Source organism: Spermophilus citellus (genome assembly GCF_964194105.1).
Source record: "Spermophilus citellus genome assembly, chromosome: 12".
Lineage (NCBI taxonomy): Eukaryota > Metazoa > Chordata > Mammalia > Rodentia > Sciuridae > Spermophilus > Spermophilus citellus.
Genome location: NC_138198.1, coordinates 11,123,350 through 11,136,681, shown reverse-complemented (window position 1 = coordinate 11,136,681; position 13,332 = coordinate 11,123,350). Strand labels below are relative to the sequence as shown.

Sequence of the window (13,332 nt, the reverse complement as noted above, 5' to 3'; positions counted from 1 at the left end):
GCTCCATCTGTGCTGACATGGCCTCCTCTTTGCATGACACATCTCTTTCCCTCCCTTTCCTTCTGACCCACCCTGGTCTTCATACTCAGGATGGGTAAGTGGAAAACAGCACACAGCTGGTCATTTGTTGGTGTTTTTTAAAAATTTAATCTGACATATCTGCCTTTGTATTAGAATACTTAGTTAATTCATTTACTTCTCGAAGTTTTTTTTTTTTTTTTTTTTTAAAGAGAGAGTGAGAGAGGAGAGAGAGAGAGAGAGAATTTTTAATATTTATTTTTTAGTTCTCGGCGGACACAACATCTTTGTTGGTATGTGGTGCTGAGGATCGAACCCGGGCCGCACGCATGCCAGGCGAGCGCGCTACCGCTTGAGCCACATCCCCAGCCCCTCTCGAAGTTTTTTAAAAAATATTTATTTATTTATTTTTAGTTGTAGTGGGACATAGTCCTTTATTTATTTATTTATCTATTTTTATGTGGTGCTGAGGATGGAACCCAGGGCCTTGCACATGCCAGGTGAGAGCTCTACCACTGAGCCACAACCCAGCCCTACTTTTTGAAGTTAATGTGCTTTTGGAATGTTTGGGTTTAGGTCCATCTTTGGTGCCATCTATTTTCTTCTTCTTCTGGTGGCTAACAGCTCTGTCTCTGCCCACCCCATGCTGGGGCCCAGTGAGTGGCCCCCAAGCCCCTAGACCCCGTGGCCTGGCGGGGACACTGTTCTGAATGAAAAGCAACTACAACTCCAGTCCAGAGCATAGCGCCCAAGGCCAGAGGCCCAGGAACAGGGGAGGGGGCTATGGCTGAAGAGCACAACTGCTCTGGCAGGGTCCTCTGCCCCGACCTGAGGTCCCAGGAGGCCACGGGTGAGCTCGCTGGAGGTCAGGTCCTAACTGGGAATATAAAGAGTGCGCAGGAGAACGAGGAATGATCCCTACGGCGACAACTCAGAACGGCTGTGGAAGCCAGTGCCCTCCGCGGAGCTCCGCTCCCAAATTCCAGGGTCAGCACCACTGAGGTCCCCGTTTGCTGCAGTCTGGCTGACGGCCCCAAGGAAACAGAGGACGGGGAAAGCCAACCATAAATACTTATTGTTTCCTTAGAAAGTAGGAACATCTGCTAAGACCTGAGCGGCTTCTTCGGCTAGGGGAGTAGGGGGACCTAGGGCCGAGCACCCCAGCTCTGCCCTACACACCAACTGCAGACAGCAGAGGGGACCTGCCGTCCTTCCTGGGGAGGCAGCCAGTGCCACTCTGAGCAGCAAAGAGAGACACACACACGCCAAGTCTGTGCCTGGGACACCAGGCACCTCACAATGCCCGCAGTGAAAGTCACCTCTGCTGGGGGGTCCCTCAGGTCCTCCAGCTTATGGATAGCACCTCCCGTCACTGCCATTCTCTGCACTGTCATTGGAGTCTTCGCCTGCCCCCTTTACCCACCCCCTGCCTCTGATAGGATGGACACCCGCATGAACAATGTCCAGGGCTGCTCTGTGAGAAGTGGTCCTTCCTACCTGGCCCTGCCTAGCTGGGCTGCAGGAAACCTCTCCCTGGCTGAGGGTTGATCCAGCCAGAGGGACAAAGCGTAAACACGGCCTGGGGTCTTCCTTGAGGTCCACCTGCCGGTGCATCACCTCTAACACAGCACCAGGTACCAGGCAGGAAACTGTCCTGACTTATTCCAGTTAAAACGGTTTCACCTTTGCTGGGGTATTTATTTGGACGCTTTCTTCATGAGCAAAAGTCTATCTGAATCTCTAAAAATAGCCAGGTGTGGTGGCTACTCAGGAGGCTGAGGCAGGAGGATCAAATTCAAGGCAATTTAGGGAACCCCCCCCCCCAGTAACTTAGTGAGACCCTGGGTCCAAGTAAAATAAAAATAAAAAGGGGTGGGGATGAAGCTCAGTGACAGAGGCCCCAGTACCATGACTGACCAAAAAACTGTCATAAACAGCTCAGTGGCAGAAGGTGTTTAGCACATGCAGGGGCTGGGGTTTGGCCCCCACCACCACCACCAAAAACAAACAAATGATTTTTTAAAATAAAAGCGTTCTTTTCAGGTGAACAGTCTTTTCCTCTGGGGCGAAGCGAGTGACACACAGAGTGTAACGAACCTGCTTGTTTTCCTTGTCCCGAGCTTCCAGGAAGCACCGTGTAAACACCTGAAGAGCAGCCAGGACTTCCGAGGCCCCATCCGTCTCCAGGAGTGCACACCTGCACAACGAGACAGGATCAATGCCTGAGTAACACGGCAAACCTGCGCCCAGACTGCAGTCAAGGCAAGCAGGGGCCGTCCTGGGCTGAGCCTCAGCAGCTGCCATCAGACTGCAGTCCCCACATGGAGAGGCAGGAGAGACCTGTTGCTCCCTTTCTAAATACTTTCTTTACAAAGGCATGAACTCGCTCTTGGTTTGTGCATTATTAACACTGTGTGGCGCTCTCGGAGGCTGCGCGCTCCTGAAGGCATCTGTGCAACACTGGCCCAACATGCGACATCAGCAGACATTTTGCTTTCATAAGCAGCAAAGGGCCAAATGGCTCAGTCAAGTCCCCCAGCAAAGCGCCTGGAAAATCTCCGTGTACCTGATTTGTTTCCATGCATTTCCATACAATTAGCTTTTTGCTTGTTTAAGCAAAAAAAAAAAAAAAAAAAAAAAAAAAAAAAAACCAAACCAAGCCAAATCAAAACCCTGCAGCCTGGCTTGCTTTATACGCTAAGACAGAACTTTGCCATCTTACTTCAGGGCCATTTAGCCGAGAGTTGGCGTGTTTCAAGATGACCCAGTGGCAAGTTATTTGTTGTAAACTCTCTTTCCCCAGAGTCACCGCTGTGTGTGAGGCCGGTGAGGCAGGAGGAGGGTCTGCGCCCTGCTGCCCAGCATCTGCCAGAGGCTGGAAACACTCTGGGTGACAAGTCCCTCAAAGGGGGCCTGGTCTCAGGATTCTGTGGCTAATCCCCCAGATTCCGGGCCATAACCCACTATGCTGCGACCCTCACCCCTGGCCCTCTAAATCCAATGCCCCCCGCCAAGGACTCACATTTTAAAATAAAAAGTCATGAGCTAGTTAGAAGATAACACGCATGGCTTGCTCTGCCTTTCAGAGGACTTCTGTTAAGAATGGCTTGATTTGTGCTTCTCCGCTGCCCCTGGCTGAAAGCCTTTTACAAAGCACAGCAGCCCTCGTGTGGTGAGGTAGGGAACTGCACCTCTTCATTCAAGCTGAGAAAGAGCCCACGTGGACATTTCATGATCCTAACATCCAGTTTGATTCTGCTTTTAGAATTTAAAACGATCACAAAAAAAGAAAGTTATCTTAATCCTTTGAAATAGATTTTAAATATACATTGACTTTTGATTTTACCTTTAATTACCAAAAAGCCTAGCCAAAAAGCCGAGTCAGAAACTCAAGTTTCCCGTGGTATAGCCAGACAACTGCAGATTTTTCAATTATGCTTGGAAGCTGAGCATTTTTAGATCAACTGCTAGCAGAAACAGCATAATATTTACCTGAACATCTCATCGACAATTCTGAACACAGCCGGGTGGCAGGCTGCTTGAGGCTGTAAAACGAACAGATCAGGAGGTGAGACTACAGGTATTTCATCAATAATAAGTTGCTGTTATGTGGCCAGGCCTGCTGGTATGGAGAAATGGGCATATTTCTTTGGGTTAGGAAAGAATAACAATTCGTATGTGGTGGGTTGGGAGGCACAAGCAAATGCAGTGGTCTTCTTTGGGTAGGGATTACGGCAAGCTTCATCTTCTCCTTGTCCTCTGTGTGTCCCACATATCTATAATAAGCCCATATGATCCAGAAAGATGCATAAGTTTCATGGACAGTTCAAAAATACCTTCTACCGGCATGCTCTAGTGAAAACACAGAGCCCCCCTGTGTGGCTAGTTTTATTTATATGTGCCCTTGTCTGACTTCCTCGACTGCTGGAAGTGCCTCAAAGTCAAGTCTTGGCCTTCTGTCTTTGGTTCCTGCTTATTTAGTAACAAGTACATAATCAATTAAAATTACTATTGAGGAAACCAGGAAACTGCCACGCTAGGCGAAATGACACCACTTATTCGACGCATTATGACTTAACAGCTTTAATTACTTAGGAAGAAAAGACGGTTATGAAGGAAAAAAGGCAGCTTCATCTCAAACGATGACTACTTCGTTTGCTCTATCACGATTGGTTTCAGTAACTGACATCTGCAGAAGCTGGCCTCCTGTGGCCTCCAGTGGGCATCCGAGCTCTGTGGGTCTGACCCAGGTTCCATATCTTTTTGGCCAGAGCTCAAAGAATGGGTTTTTGCCTGACAGAAACACCTATTTGTGTTATAAAAGAGAGATTTTGCAGTAGCATCCCAATGTTGGTAGGTCAGGCTCTACAGGGAAGTTCTTCGAAGCACACTGCCCTGGGAAGCATTTTCACAAGAACAACAAAAGGCTGTACTCTGCCTCTGCAGTTTTCTGGACCACCCTGTAGAAAGCATGGTGCCCATGCCAGCTTGCCCCTTCCTGGTCTGGGATGGCGTCTTGCGACATTGAGCGTTCGCCATCTAGTGTTCACGCTGAGCCACTGCAGGCTGCCCCAGAAGGCCACAGGCAGGGGCACTGCCACTTGTTGGTGAACGGAGATAGATCTGTGATTTGCATGTTAAAATTCTCTAGTACTGACACAGAGTAACCCATGGTCCCTAAGCCTTCACCAATTCCCACTTTTATCTAAAATAAGCCAATGTGAAATGCTCGGTGTTTAAGAAAATAACCCACAGAGGAAAGGTCGCTTGCTTCCTGGCTTTGATCTCAGCAAGCCAGTTAATCTTAGCCTTGCTGTAACAATTATTAAGAGGTCACTGGATATATGCCCGGAAAATATCACAAGTTTCCATGTATCCAAAATGGATAAGACCAAGCAAGGGGCAAGCATCACCGTCCCCAGGAAGTGTGCTTTGCCTAGGTCTGCAGAGCAGGCCTCAGTCTTCCAGGTAGACCACCTGCCTCTAGAGTGTTGGGGACCAACAGCACTGCTGCGTGCCCACAGGAGGACAAACAGTCCCGGCGAATGCACAGGGAGAACAAAGACCAGGATGGAAAACAGCAAAAGAGAAACATTGCCTTTTGTTCTAAATGGCCTAACTACCCCAGGGCCATCCTGAGGGTTGAGCTAGCTGCGAACCTCCACATTTGATTACATGGATCTCTGGATGGCAAAGGAAAGCATGATCCAAGGGGTAGATTGAGGCTGCCATGAGAGCCAAGGGGGAATTGAGTAAGAAAGTTCTACCGTCAAACAAGAATGAGTGCGAGAAAGAACTTAGGAGTGTTTTCCAGCAAGAGAGCTCCATCAAATGCTTCAAATGTCCCCAGGCTGGGTGGAATCTGCCTGTTCCCCCATGCAGTGGACTGTCCACTTACAATTCTTTCTTTCAAATATTTCAGAACCTCATTTACTCTCCACCAACCATTAGCTCTTCGAAGCCAGGAGGTAGGGGAACTCTGCTCAAATAGCAGCAACAGGGATCTTGATGCTCAAAGCAATCTCCCATCCTGCCCAGCTGTGAGCAGCTACTTCTCATGGCACCCTTTGCTGTTAGTCTTTAAAATGAGACTCTAACTTTTTTCAGTGAGACCCCTAAAGAGGACTGAAGTGCTCTCGGGTTTGGCATGTGTGCCCATGACATTAAATCACAAAAGCACACACTGAAGCTGTTTTTCTTACCATGAGAATCTTCTTTGGAAGCCACATCTCCCCTCAAGCCTTCATAGCATCCTTGCAAGTGATGAGGCAAACATTTAACCCCTCTGTCTCCTGCTGTACTGATCAAGGGGGAGTTCTGGTGACATGCATAGGTCACTGTCACCCAAGGTTCTGGAGCCTAGCTCAGAGACCCCATGGTCTGTGCAATTATCTGTCCCTGAAAATGAAGAAAGAAAAGCTTTCTTGGGTCCATCTGCTCGTCTGTTTTTCTCCATCCCACCAAAATCTGTTCCTTCTCAAGCTCCCTCTTCTCCATCTGGCCTAACGATTTTCATGCACAGATTATTTCAAGTCTAAGGAAACCCTGTCGTCAGGAGGCTATCAAGAACACAAGTTTGCCTTCTTCCCTCCTCCAATCCTTCCCCTAAATGTCAGAGGACAGACAGACAGGGATGACAAGCAGCTGCAGACGCTTGGTCTCGCCTTCCTTGGGCCTGGGTGGTTCTGCTGGCTGTGCACCTGCCCTCCTTCCAGCCTGCCCACCAGCCCACAGCCACCTGGAACCCCCCTCTGCCCCCAATGGCTGGTCCACAGCTGCCCGAGAGCAGGGAGGCCATCACTGTGGAGGAAGGGCACAGCAGCCATGCTTGCTGCTGCTGCTGCTGCTGCTTGGGAGAGGAGAGGGACAGGCCCTGCCACCAGCCCAGAGAGCTGTGGACAGCATTGACCTCCAGCTCTGCCCACAGGTGTTTTTATTCTGTCTTCATCCCAAACCAGCAATGACTATTACAAACACACAGAAGAGACTTGAGAACACAGATGAGCAAGTCTCAGGAAGAAATATTCATCTTTTTCCATTTTTTGATTCTGTGCATGTGAGAGAGACACAGAAAACAAACCAGAAAGGGAAATCAAATCATGATTTGAGGTAATTCACAGCTAAAGCAAATGCCTCTTAGAAAAAACTACAAAGGTGGCCAAGGGCAGGAACTCCCCAAGTCTCTTCCCGTCACCACTCTTCATGGACACACGCCCCTTCACCATCGAGACGGAAGGTGCAGATGAGCAGCAAGGAGCTGGAGCTTAGGGAGCTTGCAATGGATTCTCTTTCCAAGGCCCATCTGAATGCTCAGGAAGTGATCATCTGAGCAATCTGCAGAAAGACTCCCCCTCCACGTGGCCCACCAGCCAGGCCGCCTGGTCCTGCGAGGATCCGACTGTTGGGAGCCTCTGTCGCCGGCTGGTATATACATATAAATCAAAGGGCAACTATATCCACCACGAAAGCTTTCTACTTAAAAAAGATTCTCCCTAAGATTAATTCCAACAATAAACGCCTTTATTGAGTTAAAGAATGATTTGGTTTTCAAACAATCTATTTATATAAAAACCTTCACATCTACCATATAAAATTAGGCATCTTTATAAATATGTATTTTTCATGATGCCATTTCTCCCCCTATTTTCAAAATGCTAAACATAAAACTGTAAATATTCCTTTTACGTTTTAGGATCTATTTTGTTTTAAAACATTCAAGTTTCTTACAATAAATTTGGGTTTAGAGGAATTATTCTTTCTTTTTAATCTTTACCAGATGTTGTTTATACTACGAGCAATTTTTTTCAGTACTCCATAATGCAACTATTGTTTAATTAGTGATAAATCTGTCATTCCTGGGCTTAAAAACTTAACAAGTACCAAATGTACTTTTGCGTTTTAAATTTACACACGCTCTGTAAGACACTGATGTGGGAGGTGCACCTGGGGGATGCCCAGCTCTGGACGCTGGACAAAAATCCCTGAAATCTGGTCCCTGGACCAGTGCCTGGATCCAGCCAGCCTGCAGAGCCTGAGCAGGAGGAAGCTTTCTCGGTGCCCACACCACTCTGGGGCCAGCCTGAGTGGTAAAGGACGCCCAGGGCATGGCTGCCCTGGCTTTTGTTGCTGTCCACCTGTGTGTTTCCCCCCCGCAGGCTCCATCTTTGCCTGGCTGCAGGGTCACATCCCCAGCAGGGACACCGTCCTGCAGTCTGGGCTTTCTCTACCAGGCAGTCCAGTGGCATCTGGTGCCCCCCAGAGGCCAGCACTGGGAGGTGCAGCTGCTGCCTGGAGGCAGAGCCCACAGCTTCAGCCACTGCTGAGAGTCTTCCACTCACGCATCACATTAAAAAGGAAATACTTAAAAGACTGTGGAGGGGAAAAGGAGGAAAAGAAAACTCTGGAGCATCAGTGACAGCTATCTGTGCACAGAAATGGACCACATCGTGCAGGCTGTGGAGCTGTTTCCAGCACAGCATTTTGTGAAAGGGACCTTGTGCCCTGGGGCCTTGTGGAAACAAAGTCCCTTTTCCTTTTGAAATGGTCACGACTGCTGTCTGGAGAAAGAAGACAAGTGCACACTCTAGCTCACACCGAGAGCCCCAAGGTGGCCGGAGCTTTTGTTCTTAAGCTCTTTCGAGTTAAGAAGTGCTTTGGTGGAGCTGTGAGGCCTTTTAGGCAGGAGAATCGGGGAGGAGTGGACTCATCACCTGGGCACAAGACCCAAACCAACCCTGCCCCCTCAGTGCCAGCCTCTCCATACGCTGGGGAGGTGACAAGCAGCTCCTCAGGACACCGCTGCAGTAGCCATGACTGCAGGTCCAGGGTGCCCCGCCCTGGCACACAGCAGCATAGTGCAGCCACCCTGCCACCTGGCAGCCTTCTCACTCAGGGCGGGCTCCAAACAATAGGTCTCTGGGCCCACCAACAGAACCCAGGGGAAGCCAGCCTCAGGAACCCAGAGGCTGCATGCTTTGCGAGTGGCTTCCACTGCTCTTGGTGACAGCACCAGTCTTTAAGGGCAGGTCTGAGGCCAGGGGTTGTGGTCTTCCAGTGACGGTGCTGTTAGGGAGCAAAGCACCGTCTGTCTTTTCTTTCTTGTTGCTGTGGTTTGCTTGGGTTCTGGATTGAGCCAGAAGTGTTCCACATCCCCAGCCATTTCTTATTTTTTATTGCGATTCAGGGTCTTGCTGAGTTGCTTAGGGCCTCACTAAATTGCTGAGGCTGGCCTTGAACTCATGATCCTCCTGCTTCAGCCTCCTGAGTTGCTGGGATTATAGCCACCACTCCTGGCTAAGACCATCTTCTTTTAAGAAGTTTCAGTCTGTACAGTAAAAACTGGGGTTAAAACTTGTACAAACTTCAGTTTATCTGGGGGCCACCATCTGTGGCAAGCAGCCACGTACTAGGGGACAGTTTGGCCCATGGAAGCCAAAGGATGAGCCTCAAAAATTAACAGTTTGGAAAACTCATTTTTATTTTAGAAACCAAAGATATGTGTGTGTGTGTGTGTGTGTGTGTGTATGTGTGTGTGTAAAATTCATGTGACAACAGACCAGTCCCTATCATTTGGAGTCTCAGTGGAGCACACCAGGCCTCTGCAGTCCTGAGAGGCCAAGTAACATCTGGGAGGTCACTGCACTCTACAGCACTTTCATCTTGTGCTTTGCTCTATCTTGGTAACTATAGAATTTCCAGGACTCGTTGTGTAGAGTCCCCAGAGATGGAAATATAATTAACGGCGTTCCATATAAAACACGAGTTACGTAGACCATCACGCTTTAATTAGTCTCAGAGCCCGACTCTAATGTAATAGGCATCGGGTTTCCTCTGCAGCACAGCACAGCAGGCTGGTGCTGGGTCTTGGAGATCCAGCTGATACCTCGGCTCGGTCCTGTCACTGCACCAAGATACTTCGCTGCGATAAACAGGTCGGATGATGCAATTAGGAAGCAGTTCTTCAGGTTACCCCCGTAATCACTCTGTAGGTCACAGGCTTGTTCCAGCCCGAGGGGCCCTCGGGCATGGCAGGCCACGATGCCTGGGGAGAGTGGCCCACCCCAATCAGGGGCTTCTAGCCAGTCTGTATTGTAATTACCTCCCATGAACCATGAGGCACAGAGAGGTCACATCCTGCCAATGCCACAATAAATTAAACCAAATAACACCCTCTAGAATCTCCTTTGAACCGTAATAAAAGCTCTGAATCTCTAACACATGATCCCGATAAACTCTTGGGGAATCGATGGGCGCTGGTGTTGTTCACTGGGCGAGGCTACGGTCCACTACAAACAGTGCCTGCAGATTCTGCAACGTGATGTCCGATGGGAGAGGCGCCTCTCTCTCTGCTGTGCTCACTAAAGTGCCACTCAGGTAGAAGGGACACAGGGGGGGTTCAGAGAAGAGCCACAGGAGCAATGAAAGGTCACGGAAAAACTGACCGGGCGGGCACTTCTCCACTGAAAGGAGACTCACAGAAAACTGGTCAAACCTCCCAGAAGCACACAGTCCGCTTTCTCTATTTTACCGCTGAGAAGCACCCAGAAGAAAAGTGCCTTACATTACAGCATGCGCGTTTAAGTCAGAAATAAAATTATGAGGCAATAAAGGTGATTCATTGCCTTTAGTAACTGGAATGGGCTGCCAGAGGGCTTCCAAAATTTTTTGATAGTTTTAAATTATGTTGAGATTGTTTTAAAGTAAGGTGCATTCTTATCTCTTGCTTTAATATGCAACTCTCTTGAAAATGAGGAGATCAAATAGTAACTGCCCTTAAAAATGAACTCTTGGGGTCTCTCAGTCTTAATATGTGTTTTTCTTTCTTTTTTCTTACCAAGTGCTGTAAACTTTCAGATCGAGTGGGTTCAGTCGGGGCACCCGACTGGCAAGTGACAGTGGGGGGACCCACGCGGTTCTCTGACAGGGAAGCCCAGACACCAAGATCAGGAGGGGCTCTGGAACAAGAGGTGGGCAGGCCCCAGAAGAGGCACAGAGGCGGCGGCAACTGGTGCCACTGGGATCCCCACACTCAGCCTCCAGCTTGAAAGAGAAAGAAGAGAAGAGGAGTTCCAGCAGAATTAAACACAGAGGAGGCCCTGGAGGCAACAAGGCCCTGCTGGTGAGCGCAGGACCATGGGCCCAGCCAGCCCTGGCCCCAAGCGTCTCAGCCAGGACGGGGTGAACACTCCCGACCCGTGTCCTGGCCACACTCGGGATGGGGCTGTCAGCAGAGCTCTCTGAGCTCACGGTTCTCTGTGCCAAACCCCCAGAGGTGACAGTGAATGGGAAACAGTGCAGTCCACGGAGGGTCCTGGGAGACACTCTGTGGCACACGGCACAGCCCTGCGACGATGGCAGCTTGCCACGTCATCACTTCTGTGACTCTCCAGCTGGTGGTGCAAGTGTGACAGATGTGGCTATGCTTTGACAGCACCAACTCCACTTTGGGCTTTCTCTTGTCACACAGGTGTGACTGAGCCAAGCGGCTGACAGCTGTCACCAACATGCAAAGGAGCTGATATCCTGGGCTTTTCCCTCCCGACCCCGAGGCCTGGCCGCTGAGGTCATGTGCCTGCTAGGAGTGGGCACTAGCATCCTCAAATGGCCTCGGAGACATGGCACTTGCTGCAACTGCACCCCGAAGTCCATGCTCTGCCCCAGAGAACAGGTCCCCCTGGGCTGCGGCCTTCACAGCGACACCCATTGAGTGTGGCTTGACAGCACAGTCTCCAGACCTTTCTTCTGTGGACACAATCTGTTATTTTCTTTTGACTTGTTCCCTTTGCTTTGAGATGAGAGCCCCTGGGCTCGGGGCACCCTCCTGTCTCAGCCTCCTGAGCGCTGGCCTCAACACTCAGGAGGGTGCGCCAACACGCTCAGCTTTCTTCTGCCTATTTTTGTCTACGTTTTCACACATTCCTGTGCTTACTTGTACTCATTCTGCTCTTGTATGTCTTGGTACAAACCAGGTCATGTGGAATCTACCCAGGCCTCATTCGGCTTGTCACTTGATTGAGAGATAAAAGGACCAAGGAGTGGGGCCACCCTGGCTGGTCCACTGTGACATGTAGCTTTTGGGATTTTCTCATCTTGATTTCTTAACATAACTGCACACTGACTGCACAGAGCTGCCTCCCACAGAAGGAACCGCAGGACAGCTGACGCTGGGCCAGGCAGTGTGGCCCTGGGGCCACTGAGTCCTTGACTTCACAGGCCTGGGGACGAAGGCAGCGGAGCCACCACAGAAGGAGGTTCCAAGGCTGAGAGCCTCACCCGAGAGAGAGCTTCCAGAACCTCAGCTGCTCTGATGGTTTTTCTGGGATCTGTTTTGGTCTCCTGGCTGCTACTGTTCCTCTGGTGAAGAGCAAGAGGCTGATTTTCAAACTGTTTCTGTTAACTGATTCCTCCTCTCCCTTGGCCACAGATCTTCATTTTTAGAAAACTTTCCCCTCATGTTGAAATAAGAAATAGTATCTCTGAAAAGCCTGCTGTGGAGTCCCTGGCCTCCTTGGGCGCCCCAGGCCTGCAGGGCACCTGTGGTCAGGACATGGGGGCCGGGGATGAGCAGTGCTCAGCCTCCTTCCCGGGCACCAGCACCCTATGGTGTGGGGAGAAGGCGGGCAGTGGATAGAGTGGACCACGTTCCAACAGGTGCAGCAGGGAGGGGCCAATAAAGTGCTCCTTTGCAGAGCCCCCTGAACCTTTGCTGTCTAAATGTCCATCCTGTGAATACACCATCTGAGGCCCAGGGATCCCGCGGCTCTCAAACCTCTCCCCCTAGGCACCAAGTGCACAGAAAAGCTGGCGAACCAGGTGCTTTCAAGATAAAATGTAAACACCGTCTCCCATGCTCCTGTTTATACCCGCCCCACCCTCAACTCCAAGAAACGATTCCCAGCATCTCCCTTGAGGATTTTCCCCTCACCAAGCCTCGCACGTACCAGCGATAAATCTTTGATAAAGCACTCGATCTCTCTCAGACGATGCCTCTCACTGGAGACGAGCTTTTCAAAAAGATGCAGCACTGCTCTTTCAAGGCTGGGAAGGTGCTGAAGCCACAGAATGGTGACAGCCGCCGCGGGGAGAGAGGTCTTCTTCCTTTCAGCGAGAAGCAAGAGGAATGTTAGGTAGACATGGATCCTGAAAAAAGAATGAGCAACACTCACCGCGCGACGCCCACCAGCGCAGGAGGCCTCTCGGTGGTGGCCAGAGCCAGAGGGAACATTCATGGCACCCAGGAACAGTCACTTTGTACTCATTTGAAAATAACACAACTGGGGCTGGGGATGTGGCTCAAGTGGTAGCGCACTCGCCTGGCATGCGCGGGGCTCTGGGTTCGATCCTCAGCACCACATACAAATAAAATAAAGATGTTGTGTCCACCGAAAACTAAAAAATAATTATTAAAAAATTCTCTCTCTCTCTCTTTAAAAAAAAATAACATAACTACACTTGTACCTAACCCACCGTAAGGATCAGAGAAATGACAGAAAATCAAGAAAGACAAGCAAATTGACAGTGAAGAAAGAAAAAGAGAGGATAAAAAATGAGTGGGAGACAGGTCTCGTGTGTCCAGGTAAACGCAGGCCCTAACTTCAGAAAATGACAGATGACCTTGGGAAAGCTGCTTCACCTTTATACCTCAGTCTCCTCGTCTGTGAACTAGGTCGGAGGGTCCACACAGTAGCACATGCGCAGTGCTTAGCACAGCGCTACCCTGTCAATGCTGAAGAACTCTGTTTACAAATCTGTTGCTGAGAAGCTAAAAAATGCTTTTTATTAACAATTCACATAAGGTGATTATGAGGAGCTGAT

At 49.7% G+C, this 13,332-nt stretch overlaps 1 protein-coding gene across 5 annotated transcripts in view; it reads right to left on the bottom strand.

Moving 5' to 3' along the window:
* Window positions 1-13,332, bottom strand: part of FANCC (FA complementation group C) — a 192,608-nt gene that overhangs the window by 13,852 nt on the left and 165,424 nt on the right. For all 5 annotated transcript variants that reach the window (XM_081262803.1, XM_081262801.1, XM_081262799.1 and 2 more), the window contains 3 exons: window positions 12,459-12,615; window positions 3,511-3,563; window positions 2,116-2,215 (listed from right to left, as the gene is read on the bottom strand). In XM_081262803.1, coding sequence (XP_081118929.1) covers window positions 2,116-2,215; window positions 3,511-3,563; window positions 12,459-12,615 — 310 coding nt within the window. The remainder of the gene's footprint in view (window positions 1-2,115; window positions 2,216-3,510; window positions 3,564-12,458; window positions 12,616-13,332) is intronic.